This window comes from Arachis stenosperma, chromosome 3, assembly GCF_014773155.1.
Source record: "Arachis stenosperma cultivar V10309 chromosome 3, arast.V10309.gnm1.PFL2, whole genome shotgun sequence".
NCBI classification, from domain to species: Eukaryota; Viridiplantae; Streptophyta; class Magnoliopsida; order Fabales; family Fabaceae; genus Arachis; species Arachis stenosperma.
In genome coordinates this window covers 42,419,807-42,434,909 of record NC_080379.1, presented here as the reverse complement: position 1 = coordinate 42,434,909, position 15,103 = coordinate 42,419,807, and the positions used below count along the sequence as shown (strand labels likewise).

The window sequence follows — 15,103 nt, the reverse complement described above, 5'->3', positions numbered from 1 at the left end:
TTAGGCCTGCGTTGGGCCAACTCTAAGCCCCTAGCCCAACCCCATGCACGCGTGCGCGCACTGTACGCGCACGCGTCCCTTCCTAAGGTGCTCATCCACGTTCAAGCGTGTTGTACGCGCACGCGTAGGTCCCAAGTTTCATCAAGGGACGCGGACGCGCAAGTGGCGCGCGCGCGTCGATTTAAATTATGGGATAACCCTAAGACGCGAAGAGCGTTGCGCCGCAGCGCACTTCTCCCCCTCCCCAACCTCCATCTTCTTCTTCCTTCTCTCTCCCCAACTGCCGTCGCAGTAGCAGCACCGGCCACCACCGCAGCCGCCCATTCTCTCGCCCTCATCTCCACCCAACCTCTTTCTCTATCTCACACCGCCTCAGTCTCATCACCACCCATCCCGTCCCCTTCAACAGTAGCAGCGACGGCCAACGCCGCCGTCCACCGCGGCCGCACTGTTCACCACCTCTAACCATACCCCCATCATCTTCTCTCTCTCCTTCACTCACTCTCTCATCTGCCCTCTCTGCCTCTCCATTTCTCGCCTTCACAGCACCGGCGGCAATTTCCACCGCCTACATTCTGCCATCACCGCCACCGTTCACGGCGGCGCGGCTCCCGGCACTAGTTCCCCCCAGTTTCCTTTCTATTCTTCGTTCTCCTCTGCTCCCAGGTTCCTGCTCCATTTCTGTATTTTCTCTGTTTTCCTTTTTATTGTTCATGTATGCTAGTACTGTATTGCTTGTTAGTTAGTTTAAATTCTGATTTTGTATGTTAGGTTAGATAGAAATAATTGCGGTTAGGTAGCTAGGGCTGGATAGAGGATTCTAGGCCTGATAAGTGCTCCGTATATGCTTACTTGTTGTCTGTCTATTTGGAAGTTGTATGCTGCTTTTGGACTGTTCTTATGCAATTCTTGTTGCCTGAATATGTTTGATGTTGTTTCTGTGCTAATTGTGCTAATTTGCTATCCGGGAACGTCCAATTTTAAGCCAGAATGCTGCCCGATTTTCAAGGAAATTAGTTCATTTTGGTCTTTAATTCAATTTTGGGCAAAATTCCGTTTCTCTTTGACTTCCCGGATTTGCATTATTCACTGTGAACATGAACCACAACTTTTCTTTTCATTGCGCATCAATATCATCATATCACTAATCTACTTTTCTAACTTACTAATTTCTTTAACCATCTAGCTTCCACTCACCTTTAACCATTTTTAACAATTCTTTTAAGCATATGATGATACTATTGCCTCTTGAATATGAGTTGTTGATTTTAATAAAGCTTGCTTTTTTGGTTTACTTGTTCACTTTTGCATATTCATTGCAACATCATGATGGTTCTTTGATAATTGTATCCTGAACATGCCTTCTTTGCTACATGCTAAATGTTTTATATATTCAATCATTTTTTTCAGGATGTCGGATAAAGGCAAAGCCATAGCCACTGCCTCCAAGAAGAGAAAACACTCTACCCCCTCCATTCCTTCCATCTACAAGCATTATGCTAAGAACCCATTGAATGATGAGGAAAAAGAAAACCAGTTATTGCCTTCCACCAACCTGGACAAATTCCCTAACCTATACTGTGAGCTCCGGTTTTCTAGATATCGAACCACAAAGCTAAACATTGAGAAGAAGTTACTTCTACCTAATGATGTGAGACGGTCCATTACCGGTCGGATCCTTGATTTGGGCATTGACTTTGTTGACCGGGAATTGGGTGATATCAATATATCTTGGGTGAAGGAATTCTACTGCAACTTCTTCCGCCCAACTTTGGATTCGGTTCAGGTGAGGGGTAGGGAGATTATGATTACTGAGACTGCGATTGAGGAGGCGCTACAGTGCCGCCATGTCCCCGATGAGCTGTGTGCCTATCAGCAGGCCGAGTTAGCCATACACAGCATGACTTTTGATTATGAGTCACTCAGGACTGTTATTGGGACACCAGATGCCACATGGGTTATGGATGCCAACAACACCAAGCCGAAAGGGATGCTATTTACTCATCTGACTCGTGAGGCCAAGACTTGGCAGATGATTTTCGCTTGCTATGTCCTACCCACCACCCACTTCTCTGATATTCCTATGGAGATGCTTCTACTGATTGGGTGTGTGATGGAAGGAAAGGAGGTCTCTTTCCCTAGGCTTATCCGACAGTGCATGTGGCGGGCGCATATTCGTGGCCTACTCCCATTTCCTACATTGGTCACGAGTATGGCGGCCCTAGCTGAGGTCCCATGGCTGGATGATGATGTGCGACCACCACCCCCTGATGCTGATGACAGGGAGGTTACTATTCCCTGGGGTGGTTGGGTGCATGAGAGACCACTCGCTAGACGCCGTTCTCGGGCTAGAGCTGTCATTGGGACACCTTCACCATCGGCCCCTACAGCTGCCCCATCATCCTCCACAGCAGCTCCTTCATCATCTACAGATCCTCCAGCAGCACCTGAGCCTACTTATCTCCTGGTTCAGCGTCTGTTCCGATTCCTAGAGCGCGAGCGACGCCATGTTAGACGCCGTTTGGATCGAATGGACCAGGCTCTTATTTCTTTGGGCGCTGAGCTACCTCCACTTCCCGACTCTCCGGCCTCCGATGAGCAGGATCATCAGGAGGAGGATGCGGAGGCACCGATTCAGCAGGATGCCCCTGACACTACAGAGCCACAGACTCAGGAGGAGCCGGTACCACAGCCACAGTCAGAGCCAGCGCCTATCGTTGTACCTCCCACTGATCCTCCGGTTTAGCATCGAGGACGATGCTTGGTTTTAAGTGTGGGGAGGGCACCGGTAGCATTATTTGGGAACCGGTGAACTTTTTAGCCTAGTTATCTTATTTTGCACATTTTGTATATATTTTGATGCATTTCTAGTTGTTTTGGATACTTTTGTTGCTTATTTTGGATTTTAGATATTTTGATGTTTGTATATTTTTAGATGTTTTTGATGATAGATTTCATACTTCTAGTTGGATTTTTCTTTATACATTTTGTTTATCTTTGTTATTAGTTTGTGGTTGTGATTAGAAATCATACTTTGAATTGCAAATACTTAGTCACCCTTTTTGCATAAGAAATTGGTTTTAAGTGAAAAAGGGAAGGGTGAACTAAGAAAAATTTTTGGATTTTTCAATCACAACAATGCTTAGTCAAACATTGAGATTTTTTTCAAGAAGCTTAAATAGAGGGCATTAACCCAATTGATTGAAAGAAAATTTTTGGTGAAACTTGCTTGAATTTCATACCTTGTGAATCATGTATTGAATTGAGAACACAAGCTTGTGAGACTTGAGCCTATTGACGTGGTTACATTTTATAACCACTTATTTTCCATTCTTGTGTGAAATTGCTCTCTTTCTATGATTGTGATCCTTGATTTGCTTGATTCTATATATCCATTTATTTCTTGTATTTATGCATTTATATGATTGAGGCCATCAATTCATTAGCCACTTACCCAAATAGCCAACCTTTTACTCTCCATTGTTAGCCAAATTTTGAGCCTATGCTTAACCAACTTATTCTCAATTTAGCTCATTACAAGCCCAAGGCGGAAAACCAATGAAAAGTCCTTGTTTGGATCTTTGATTAGCCTAGGCTAGTGAGAGTGTTCATTATTCAAGTTGGTGAGGCTTGGGAACATTGGATGGGATAAAAGGGGTAGTACACTTTTATGTTTAGGAATTGGGCACATATTCATGTATAAATTGAATGTAGAGACCTTATGCATTGATGTTCTTGTATTTAGTTTGAAAAAAAAAAGATAGGAAAATATATAAAGAAAAAAAATGATGCAAAGAAAAAGAAAAAAATGGAAAAATGATGATGGAAAAGAAAAAAAAATTATACAATAAAGAATGGACAAAATGCCCCAAAGTGAAGCCAATAAAAGGAATCAATGCATAGGTGTTGGGAATTTAAAAGGAATACATGAGTATGTGAAAGAGTGAAGAATGGGTAGTTAGAGTAGTTTGAACTTGTATAGGTCATTAAATAGGTTAGGTGGGAAAGTCTATGCTAATCAAAGATTCAAATCCTAGTCCACTTAACCATAAATGATCCTACCTTGACCCTAACCCCATTACAACCTAAATGAAAGACCTCATGATGAATGTATGCATGCATTGAATAAGTGTTGATTGTTAGAAGAAAATCGAATTTTGGAAAACATGATTAGAAGAGAATTGAGTGAATTAACCCTTAAACACTTGAGTGAATAGAGCGGATACACATCCGGTGAGGGTTCAAAAGTTTAATTACATGTATTCACCCATATTATCTATATTCTTGCAAGTTTGAACTCTTTTTGATAATGCAATACAATTGTGGTTTGGACTTAATTCCTATTGCCTAGCTCTTGTGCTTAAACATGCTCTCTTGGGAATTAATTTGTTTGAACTAAGCATTTCCATTTGCTTAGATGATTGCACTTAGATAGGATTCATGTAGTTTAGTTGCATTCAAATGTCATGACCCTTAGTTCCTTCTTATTTTAGCATGAGGACATGCTAAGGCTTAAGTGTGGGGAGGTTGACAAACCCCAATTTGAGGGTTTGTTTTGTATTGAATTTAGAGCATCTTGAGAGCCTTTTGCCACATTTAGCCTAGGAATTAGCATGATTTCGTAATCTCTCCCGTATTTGTGCTTAAGTGTAAAAACATGCTTTTTAACCCTTATTTTGATGAATTCTATTTCCTCTTTGATTTCATAAGATGCCTTGATATGTTTGCTAGTAATCTCAGGATGAAATAGGCTAGGCATGGATCAAAGGAAACAAGGAAGGAAGCATACAAATGGAGAGAAACATAAAAAGTCAAAGAAGCAAGGTCAGCCATGCACGCGCACGCGCACAAGGCGCTCGCGCGCACATTGCGAGACAAGCCAAGGACGCGCACGCGTACCATGCGCGCACGCGCCGATGATAGCACATGACCTCACTAATGCAACACGTGCCTGGCGATTTTGGGAAGGTTTCAGCAGCCAACTTTGGCGCCAAAATGCATATAAGAGCCAAGGATTAAAGGGGATTGACAACACATTAACACATTAATACATTCACATCTATAGACTAGTTGGTAGATAATTAGTTAGATAGTTTTAGGAGTTAGAGGTAGTTTCTAGAGAGAGAAGCTCTCACTTCTCTCTAGAATTAGGATTAGGATTAAGTTTAGTTCTTAGATTTAGATTTAGATTCATCTTCTTCTACTTCTATCTTCTCAATCCCTTGTTGTTACATTCATTCTTCTTCCATTCTTTTATTGCAATTTCCTTTATGTTGTTCTTGTATTTTGTTATAGATCTAGTATTGTTCCTCTTTACTCTCTTCCAATTCAATAAAGGTAATTCATAATAAAAGTGTTTCTTTTGATTGTTGTTGTTAATTTCTTTCAATGATTGTTGTTAGATTTCATTCTTGTTATTGATTTACTATATTTTCCTTTTATGCCTACCAAGTGTTTGATAAAATGCTTGTTTGGATTTTAGTATAGATTTTGTATCTCTTGGCCTAGGTGGAGTAATTAGTGACTCTTGAGTTATCTAATTCCTTTGTTGATTGATAATTAGAGATTGCTAATTGATTTGAATGCCTCTAAAGCTAGTCATTCCTTTAGGAGTTGATTAGGACTTGAGGAATCAAATCGAATCATCCACTTGACTTTCCTCCATAGTTAGAGGTTAACTAAGTGGGAGCAATGGACAATTTGTTATCACAATTGAAGAGGATAACTAGGATAGGACTTCTAGTTCTCATACCTTGCCAAGAGCTTCGTTAGTTGTTAGTTTATTTCCTTTGCCATTTTATAATTCTTGTCTATAATCTCAAAAACCCCAAAATAACTCACAACCAATAACAAGACACTTTATTGTAAATCCTAGGGAGAACGGCCCGAGGTTTAAATACTTCGGTTTATAGATTTTAGGGGTTTGTACTTGTGACAAACAAATTTTTGCATGAAAGGATTATTGTTGGTTTAGAGACTATACTTCGACGAGATTTCATTTGTGAAATTCTAAACCGTCAAAAATCCAATCATCAGCGGGCCCCTCCTCCTTCGTGAAGCTCCTCCGACGTGGGAGGTCGCTCCATGTCTACTCTAGGGTTCCCACAGACAGCGCCAATGTTCGTTACCTTGATATCTCGGGTGCTCTACGGGTCGGGTGATGATGAGAGGGAGAGTGGATGAAACCCTGAGTTGGCTTGGAGCTAAAAGAGATGTGAACTGCAAGCTGGAGACACCAGATGTGGTGTGACGAGAGGGGTGGCCACCTGCAAGGACACTCCGATGATCAAGTCAGCGTCCGTACTAGGTGATAGCCAAATTAGGTAGGGGTTACGTACTTGGGGGGAGAGCTGACTTCTCCCCTTATATACTATGCTGGGCGGGCCCATTAAATGACCTAGCCCACTGGCCAAGAAACTTTTGTGAGTTGTCCTAGTTCACGTGAGAGTAACAGGTCATTCTGGACTTTGGGTCGGGGCTTCGGGTGCTGCCCCGAGAGTATCAACCCGACTGGTGACCTGGGTCAGAGGGTAAGTCGGGCGTGCCCCGGGTCGGGTTTTAGGAACCGACTCATCGGATTCTTCCTGTTGTGCGAGATAGTTTTGGGCCTGGGTCAGGGGTGGTGCCCCGATCTGATGGCTAGTTGAGCTGCACTCGTAGTGGTCTGTAACACCATGAAAGATGAAAACGCTAACATATATACCCACACTAAATCAAAACTAAACTTGTACCCCCGCAAGATGTCCTCTGTGTGACAAAAGTACCTTACGTGACACTCCAACCCTCCAAAGACAGGGTACTTTTGTCATACGAAGGGCATCTTGCGTGGGTACAAGTTTAGTTTTGAACTAGTGTGGGTACATATTCAATGTTTTCATCTTTCATGGATACAAATGGTCATTTAAAAAATTATGAAAAGGTAAAATAAGAAGAAATAAATGTAGAAGAAAAATAAGAAGATGATGAAGAAGAAAAGGAGGAATAGTGTTGAATTGTGCATAATTTAATTAATTTATCAGAAAAATAGCATTGAAACGTTTAACCATGACATAGCAAATTTTTTAATTTTGACACATGAATATTTTAACCGTGACACAGATTCTTATTGAGAATGTGAAACAAGAAGAATTATAAAAATTTAAAATGAAAAAGAGAAGATGAAGAAGTAAAATTAAAAGAAAAATAAAATAATGATAAAGAAGAAGAAGAGAAGGAAGAAGATGAGAAAGATCGGAAGAAGAGGAGAAGTATCTTTAGGATCATGAAAAGTAACTAGTCTTACATAATTTTAATAGAGTAAACTACCATTTCTATCTACAAAAGTTGAAAATGCAGACACATCTACTCATAGAAGAAGAAAATTACCATTTGTACCCATAAAACATAGGTTCTGCACAACAAAATTATCCAAACACTAAAAAATCAACTAAAAATTTCAAATTACTCTTATCATCATCACATTACTCTCTCTCTCTCTCTCTCTCTCTCTCTCTCTCTCTCTCTCTCTCTCTCTCTCTCTCTCTCTCTCTCTCTCTCTCTCTCTCTCTCTCTCTCTCTCTCTCTCTCTCTCTCTCTCTCTCTGAAATATGCATGTTGTTACAATAAAGGCACCAACAATAGTAGTAGAACACATCAAATGGAGAAGAACCAGAAACCAATTGAGCCGACACAACCACATCATCGTAGAAGAAACAAATCCAAGGCCACAAATTATATCCACAAGGTGCAAGCCCACCATTTCGTCTCTACTTCTTTCCACATTCTCTAACAACAATAATAGCACCAGCAACAATGATGAAGGGATAACAGAAAATGAGTGAAGAGATGAAGGGTACGAAGGGTACCATTGCAGAATTAGACGTTAAAGTAATAGGTGATGGTCCTTAGCAAACTTTCCACCCTCTGGTTCTCTGGCGACAACAACTACCAGTGAATGTAATTCTTCTATAATCTTCTTGTGAAGCCACGGAGTCCAGTCTTTGTCAGAGATCGCGTCCTCGCACTCTGCAACGTCGGCTCGTCGTAACTGATGGAGGTCGCGCGACAATGTTGATGGTTGGTGAATTGAAGTCGCTGTGGCTGATAGAGATCGTGCAATAGTACTTCAGGGAGTCCAGCAAGTTCAAGGTTTTTGGAGGTAGAGATAGGGTTTGCTTCTCGACGAAGCAGATCGAGAGTGGAAAGGCGTCAGAGGCTTTTGGAGATGGAGGGAAAGGTGTAATGCTGGTGATTGTGGATCTCTTGGTCGCTGCGGTAGCGTTGGGGGAGGCGAAGAGAAATATAAGGAATGAAAAAAATAAAAAAGAGAATGCGAAGAGAGAAAGGGGGGAGGGGAGGGATGATGGTAGTATTGATGAAAAAAAAATGATAAGTTAAAATTTTTAGGTAATTTTTTAGTGTTTGCATAATTTTGTTGTGCGGAATCTATATTTGTTGGTTACAAATAATAATTTCCTTCTTCTATGAATAAATGTGTCAACATTTTCAACTTTCATAGGTAGATAGTAGTTTACCCAATTTTAATATAATACTTTATAATTCTGATTAATCAAATACACTACAAGAAAAGAGAGCTATTTTAACACTTTATTTTTTAACACTATAATTAAATGTCAAAATTAATATATATTTTTGACAAATATCATAAATGTTAAATTTTCTATGTTTTCTTGATGAATAATTTGACCGTGAAAAATTACTTCTCAATTTTGACACTCATTTATTTTCAATTTATTCTACTATTTCTCTTCTTCTCTTTGCTCTATCAATTTTGACATCACACTACTCTCAGTTTGGAATCATACTACTCATTATTTATCTTTAAAATTTCAATTTATTCTTCAGTTTCAAGATCTCATCTCATTCTTTGTTAAAATTTTTGTTGAAAATATTTTATGGTCAATAAGTATCAAAATAAATAGTATTTTTGACGGTTATTAAGTATCACAGAAAATGTATTCTCAAATTTTTCTAACAAATTATTTTTGATGCCAATATTTATCAAAATAAGATTTAAACTTTTTTCACAATTACTTATATGTTAAAAATACTATTTTTGACAAAACTTTTATTAACATATTTTCATAGTTAAAATAGTGTCAAAATTTATTTTTTTGACAAATTTTAAATTTTTTTTACACATATAATCCTAAAAAATAATTTATATTGTTGCAGTGATATATGATCAATTGATCATACATACAAACAACTATATATTTTAATTATATACTTCTCTTGTCATATACTTTAATTATCTTTAAGTATTAGTAGTCTAATTATATATTTTTAATACTATTGTGAAATGAAATAATTATCTCAATTTTTATAACATAATTATTTGAAAGTCCTCACTGAAATCATTATTGGCACTGAATTTCCAACTAAGCAATTCAATGCAAATCACATACTTTCTACTATCAAGTATTAAGTATTAACAGATACATTCAATATATTAAAAATATAAAAAGTTATCCTTTTTAATAAATTTTAGTAAAATATTTTTTTATAATACTCTTAAAATTTCTTGTTAGAATACGTATTAACAAAACCCATAAAACAATAGATTTCTATTTTACTTTGGTAGCTAATAGTAATCCACAATTAATTATCTAATAATACAGTACATACCCTTTATGGAAATAGTATTTGGGTCATTCAAAATAATAATAATAAACTAAAAAGATGTTATTTTTTAAAGTTACTAAATTGGCAGCATTCATCCATGTTCCACAAGTCACATGCAAAATCATTCACCCAATTGTGTCTTGCCATTTGGCAATCATCAACAGGGTATTCCATGTTGAGGGTCTCATTGTCATAGCCATTGCTATTTACATGGTAGCCATAATCATATGTGAAGGTCCCAAATTCATCGGTATCCAAGCCGTTACCAAAATGGTTGGAGTTGTATCCCAATAACTGAGGCAATTTTGGTTCAGAGAAGGATACGCATGAACCATTGCTGTGTTGCTCAAGTCGTTGATCCAAATAATTTGGACATGTTGGGTGCACACAAGGTGGTGGTGTTGTTGCTGCTGGTGAATACTGAGAAACAGGCATAGTTGCTTGGTTTTGGATTGGCATGGCTGAAGAAGAGGATGATTCTCTTGCTTTCTGAAGCAATCTTGGAATCCAAAAACGCCTCACTAGTTCTTGAAACTCTCTGCTATCGGTGTCGATTTTCAAATGCCTTGCTTGTTTCTGAATCTTGGTTCTCCAGTAGTTCTTGATTTCATTGTCTGTCCTGCCCGGTAAATTCTGTGCAATCTTTGACCACCTGCAATCATAATCATAAAATTAAAACACAATTAATATTATAAAAATCTATATCTTAATTATATATTGTGTATTGATGGATAATTCCTTTATAATAAGCACCTGTTCCCCCACTTTGAGTGAAGTTCAAGAATCAAAAGCTGCTCCTGTGGTGTTAAATTTCCTCTCTTTACATCGGGCTTTAGATAATTCAGCCACCTTAATCTGCAGCTTTTTCCTGTTCTCTTTAATCCTGATTCATAAAACAGAACCCGACTTAGCATAAAAAATTGGTGAAAACTAAAATGAAAAGGCACACAATCTTATATTAACAATGAGAAAGTCCTGGCCAAGAATGCATCGCCAATATTGCAGTCAATATCCGACATAAGAAACAAAACATCTGAAACTCCTAAAAACAAGAATATCCATAATACAATTAGAAGAAACATAATCATCAAAAACTCATTTTTAATGAACTTCATATTAAACTTGTTTGATATAACAATATATGATTTGGCATGTTAATGGTTTACCTGAACATTTAGCAAGTAAATTCCAACGTCCTTCGCCTTGGTTAGCAATGGATTGTGTGAGAAGATTATCCTCTTCAAGAGTCCAAGGCCCTCTTCTAATTTCATTGTCATCCTCACTACCACTGCTACTGACACTCTTTGAACTAGACATCATGGTGATGATGGTGGGGGAGATAGATTCTTAATCAGTATTAATTATAACACCTTATGCAGGGCTTTAAGAAAGAAAGAAAAAAAAAGAGTGGTCAACAAAAGACACGAGTAATAAGAGTTAGAAAGCAAATTGGGGTACGCAAGATATGTACATACATACATATATGGTATAGTAATAGTAATAGTATAAATGTATGCTGTATCCCATTTGAGTTTGACGTCAAAGTGAATAATATATATATACTACTACTTTACTACTTTTCTAAAAGAGTTTAAAAAAAAAAAAAGAAAGAAAGGCTACTAATGCTGCTGTTTCCACAAATTCCATACCATAGCTTCCATTCACCTTCCATAGTCACACGACCACTGCAGAAACTGAAGACAAACTCTAAAGTGGATAGGTTCATTGCTCTTGGTATGCTATCTTAATATTAATAACATAAAAGGGACAGTTTACTTTTATTAGTTTGATGTGGCATCAGTCAGACACACACTCGCACTAGGAACCAAAATAGGAAAATAAGCGTTACTTACTTCTTTGTCACTAAAGATTCATATCATTCTTCTTTGTGTTGGTAATTTCTTTGAACCAGGTGCTCTTCCAAAACTGGTTATTATTCTTTGTAAAACCTAAGCCAACCATATATATTCCATGTAACACTTATCTATTATCCATTGCAATGGATTAAGGCATTGAATTACTAGCTAGTCCAAGTCATTGTTTATTGTTATAGGTAATATTCGTAAACAGTGACAGAAACGTGCTTGACTAGAGCATATATAACTTAAATTGGAAAAAAAAAGTAATGACCTTAATCAACACGTGCAATTAAGGGTGTTGGCATAACAAGGGGCGGCAAGGAAAGCCTGCTAAGAATCTTAGAATTAGGACCACTTTTCTATTTTGATTGGTTCTGTTCTGTCGCATGATGTTTGCTTTTACATAAGAATAGCCTTAATCACTAAGCCTTAGTTACGTGGTTCCCTTTTGTCCAAAAACTTCCCGCTTGTTCTTCTGGACACAACTCAACTCAAGAACAACTCCACAATCAGAAAAAGTCTAAATCCATTTATCACTGCTGCAATATTTGACTCTAATTTAAGGTAAATATACAATTGTTGTAAGTTTATGCACCTGTTCAATAACAAAGAAGGTATAAATTTACGGGAAGATATTTTTATATAAAATTAATAATTAAAAATGATTGAATTATAATTTAATTAAATACGTTAAATATTTAAATTATCTAACGAATCTTAATTATCAATTCATATGAAAATAACTATATTTGAGTCTTTTTTTAATAATAAATGATTCATTTTTTATCTACTTATATTTATTGTAAGCTAAAGTATGATATATTTTTTATAATTTAATAAAAGATTAATTAAATGAATAAAAAAATGAGTCAATCATATCTATCTACTTAATATACTAAAATTGGGTTTTCCCCCAACTAATAAGGGTGACGTGTCGATCTCTCGTGAGTCCGTTTTCCCTCCAAAACGAATGAAATTTTTCATCTATTCTAAATTATTTTATAAAAAATACTTTTATTATAATTATATTATTATATTATAATTAATATTTAATGAATAATATATAATTATACTAATTTAGGAACATATCTTCATTATAATTATATCAAATCAATATTTAATGCACTATTAAACTACTTATCAATTATAATGCGTAATTACTGTACATGATAAAAAATTGCCTTAATAATAAGTAATTTACATATTTATTTTTGTTTTACTAAAGTCTATAAATAGTATTTTTCTGTGGTACTTGAATCTAAATTTGAGAGTCAGTTCATAATTTTATATTTAGTATTTTTTTTACTACTTCATAGAATAAAAATGTATTCTTTATTTTTTTTGAAGTTGATCCTTTTAAGGTAAAATTTATAATTTTTTATAATATTTTTCATATACTCATTCTATTATATTATTCTTTTAATAATTTATTAATTGTTGTTACTCTAAGTTATTCTTATCGTCTAATGTTCCAGTTTGATTGTCTTTTACCACAATCGTTTACAATGCATCACATCCATGAAATACCTCATCGAGTTGTCTTCACTGATTCAGGTTCCAACTACATGGATGTAAGCGTTCAAAGAAGGGGCAATAATCTCTACTTTATCGAAGGATGGTTCTCACCTATTATGACCAACCTAATGGAATGTGGTTAAAGTTAGCTTTCTTGGGAGGAGCTCGATTTTTGATTGAGGAATTGCATCCGCGGAATTTTATAGGGCAAGTTCAAGTTCCATCCCCTCTATGCTTTTTTACGTCTGTCCGAAAATCTTCAAAGTGGAGCACATAATGAGATTGAATTCTCTCAGTTTAAGTTCAGTTTTGTTGCTAAATTTGTGACAAACTCGGATATGTAATTTCAACGATTGATAATATATTTAAATTTTCTTATTTTAAGTTGTTCTTTTGCATGCATGCAATGCCATTGAGAGGAATAAGGGTTAGTTTGGTTTCTCGATGTGGCAATTCTATACCTTGTCGCGTTGCATGGATAGCAGATAATGAAGCTTATTTAATAAGAGGATGGTTTGAATTTGCACGAATTCTAAATGTTGATATTTACGATATTATTTCAGTTGGTTATCGTTACGAGAATGACTCTATATTATACATGACTAAGAACTAGAATAGATTCAATATTGTTTAAGTAATTTGATTTTAATATTAGGATTTGATTAAATTATAATTAGAAAGTTTTAAATTATTGCCTCAATTTATATATTATGAATATTTTTCGTGGATGTACTATTTTTAAATAATTTAATAATTAATAAAATGAAGTGGTGCCAGATATATTATTTAAATTTATTTTTATCCTTTATTTCTTTATTTGTATTTTCATTATATTTGACAAAAAATCTCTACCTAAACATATAGTTTTCGTTGACCTAAACACAATTTAGTTGCCAATAAAAACCAATTTTATCTATAAAAAATAATGAAACATGTATCTTTTGATATTATATTAATATAGTAAGTAGACATTATGATATAATAATATCTTTAACTGTATTATAATTAGCTCATAAATAATGTATGATTATATTATTTTAGGAAACTTTTTTTGTTATAATTATATCTGATCTTGTCTGGGAAATAGATCGGCTTCAATTCCTCGGAATCGGCCGAGCTATGGGCTGCAAAGTTGAGCGTCCGTCTCTTAGAATCCGAGCTTCTTGTGTTTGTTGTTTATGTGAGAGCACGAGCAATACAAAGAGAGTGGAATGCACCTGCAAAGGCACTCCAATGCTTAAGTCAGTACAGTGTCAAATTCAAAACTGTCCTCAAAGAGATACTTTACCTTTCTTTTATAAATATTTCTTCGTTCGTTACATTCTGGGTGATAAATTGTCAGTTTCTGTGATGATTGGTTTCGTAACCGATTTTATCATACCGTTTGAGACGTCGGTTATGATGAGAGTATCGATGTCACCGAGTTATAACTCATAAGAACCGAGCAATAACGGAAAATGACGAGTTATAGTGACTGCCAATAACGGTCATGAGGCCGAGTTATAGCTCGTATTAATGGTGACCATATCACAGCCCCCAAGCTTAGCCTGAAGAAAGTTTTTTAATGAAGCAGGTTGAGCTTTTGTGATGAGTTATAACTCGGTACAGTGGGTTACTGAGTGAGCCCCCAGTTCAACGTACTTCATTAAATTAACTTTGTATTTGTGCCACTTGGAAAATCGTGCCCATTTTTTATTGAGGGGAGAGAATGAGTGGTTGCTTCATTAATATTTTGATGGTTTCCAATGCTCCTTTCGCCGTTTGATGTGACTGAGGCAAGGGTGATATTTGGAACGTTTTTGTTTGTGATTGATTATTTCTACTGATTGGAATTTGGGCGTTTTGGTTTTCTGCTTCTGTATGAAGAATGAGCAAGAGAGGTATGGTTATGTCTGTGTTCTTGTGATTTCTTTCTTCCCTCGTCTCTTTGTATTTCTTGGTTGCATGCTTGTTTTACTATTTCTGATGGGGTTTGCGAAGGAGAAGAAAGTTAAGATAGATTGGTCTTATGACTGGGTTGGGGATGATGTGAAGTCTCGGATGTCGTTGTTCTGTGATGAAGCTGCTGTTAAGGAGGTGGATGTTAGTAAGGTAGTGAGGCAGAA

The 15,103-nt window shown here is 36.4% G+C and overlaps 1 protein-coding gene across 2 annotated transcripts; it reads right to left on the bottom strand.

Moving 5' to 3' along the window:
• Positions 1-9,538: 9,538 nt before the first annotated feature.
• LOC130968078 (MYB-like transcription factor EOBI) lies at positions 9,539-11,153 on the bottom strand. 2 transcript variants are annotated; one of them, XM_057893164.1, is made up of 3 exons: positions 10,791-10,997; positions 10,378-10,666; positions 9,539-10,276 (listed from the first exon to the last, which is right to left on the bottom strand). In XM_057893164.1, the coding sequence occupies exons 2-3, from the start codon at positions 10,536-10,538 to the stop codon at positions 9,685-9,687; spliced, it is 753 nt and encodes a 250-aa protein (XP_057749147.1). In that variant the 5' UTR covers positions 10,539-10,666; positions 10,791-10,997; the 3' UTR covers positions 9,539-9,684. The 2 variants fall into 2 exon arrangements, with proteins under 2 accessions (XP_057749147.1, XP_057749146.1); XM_057893163.1 differs by having other exon boundaries at positions 9,546-10,276; positions 10,378-10,507; positions 10,791-11,153.
• Between the last annotated feature and the right edge of the window lie 3,950 nt (positions 11,154-15,103).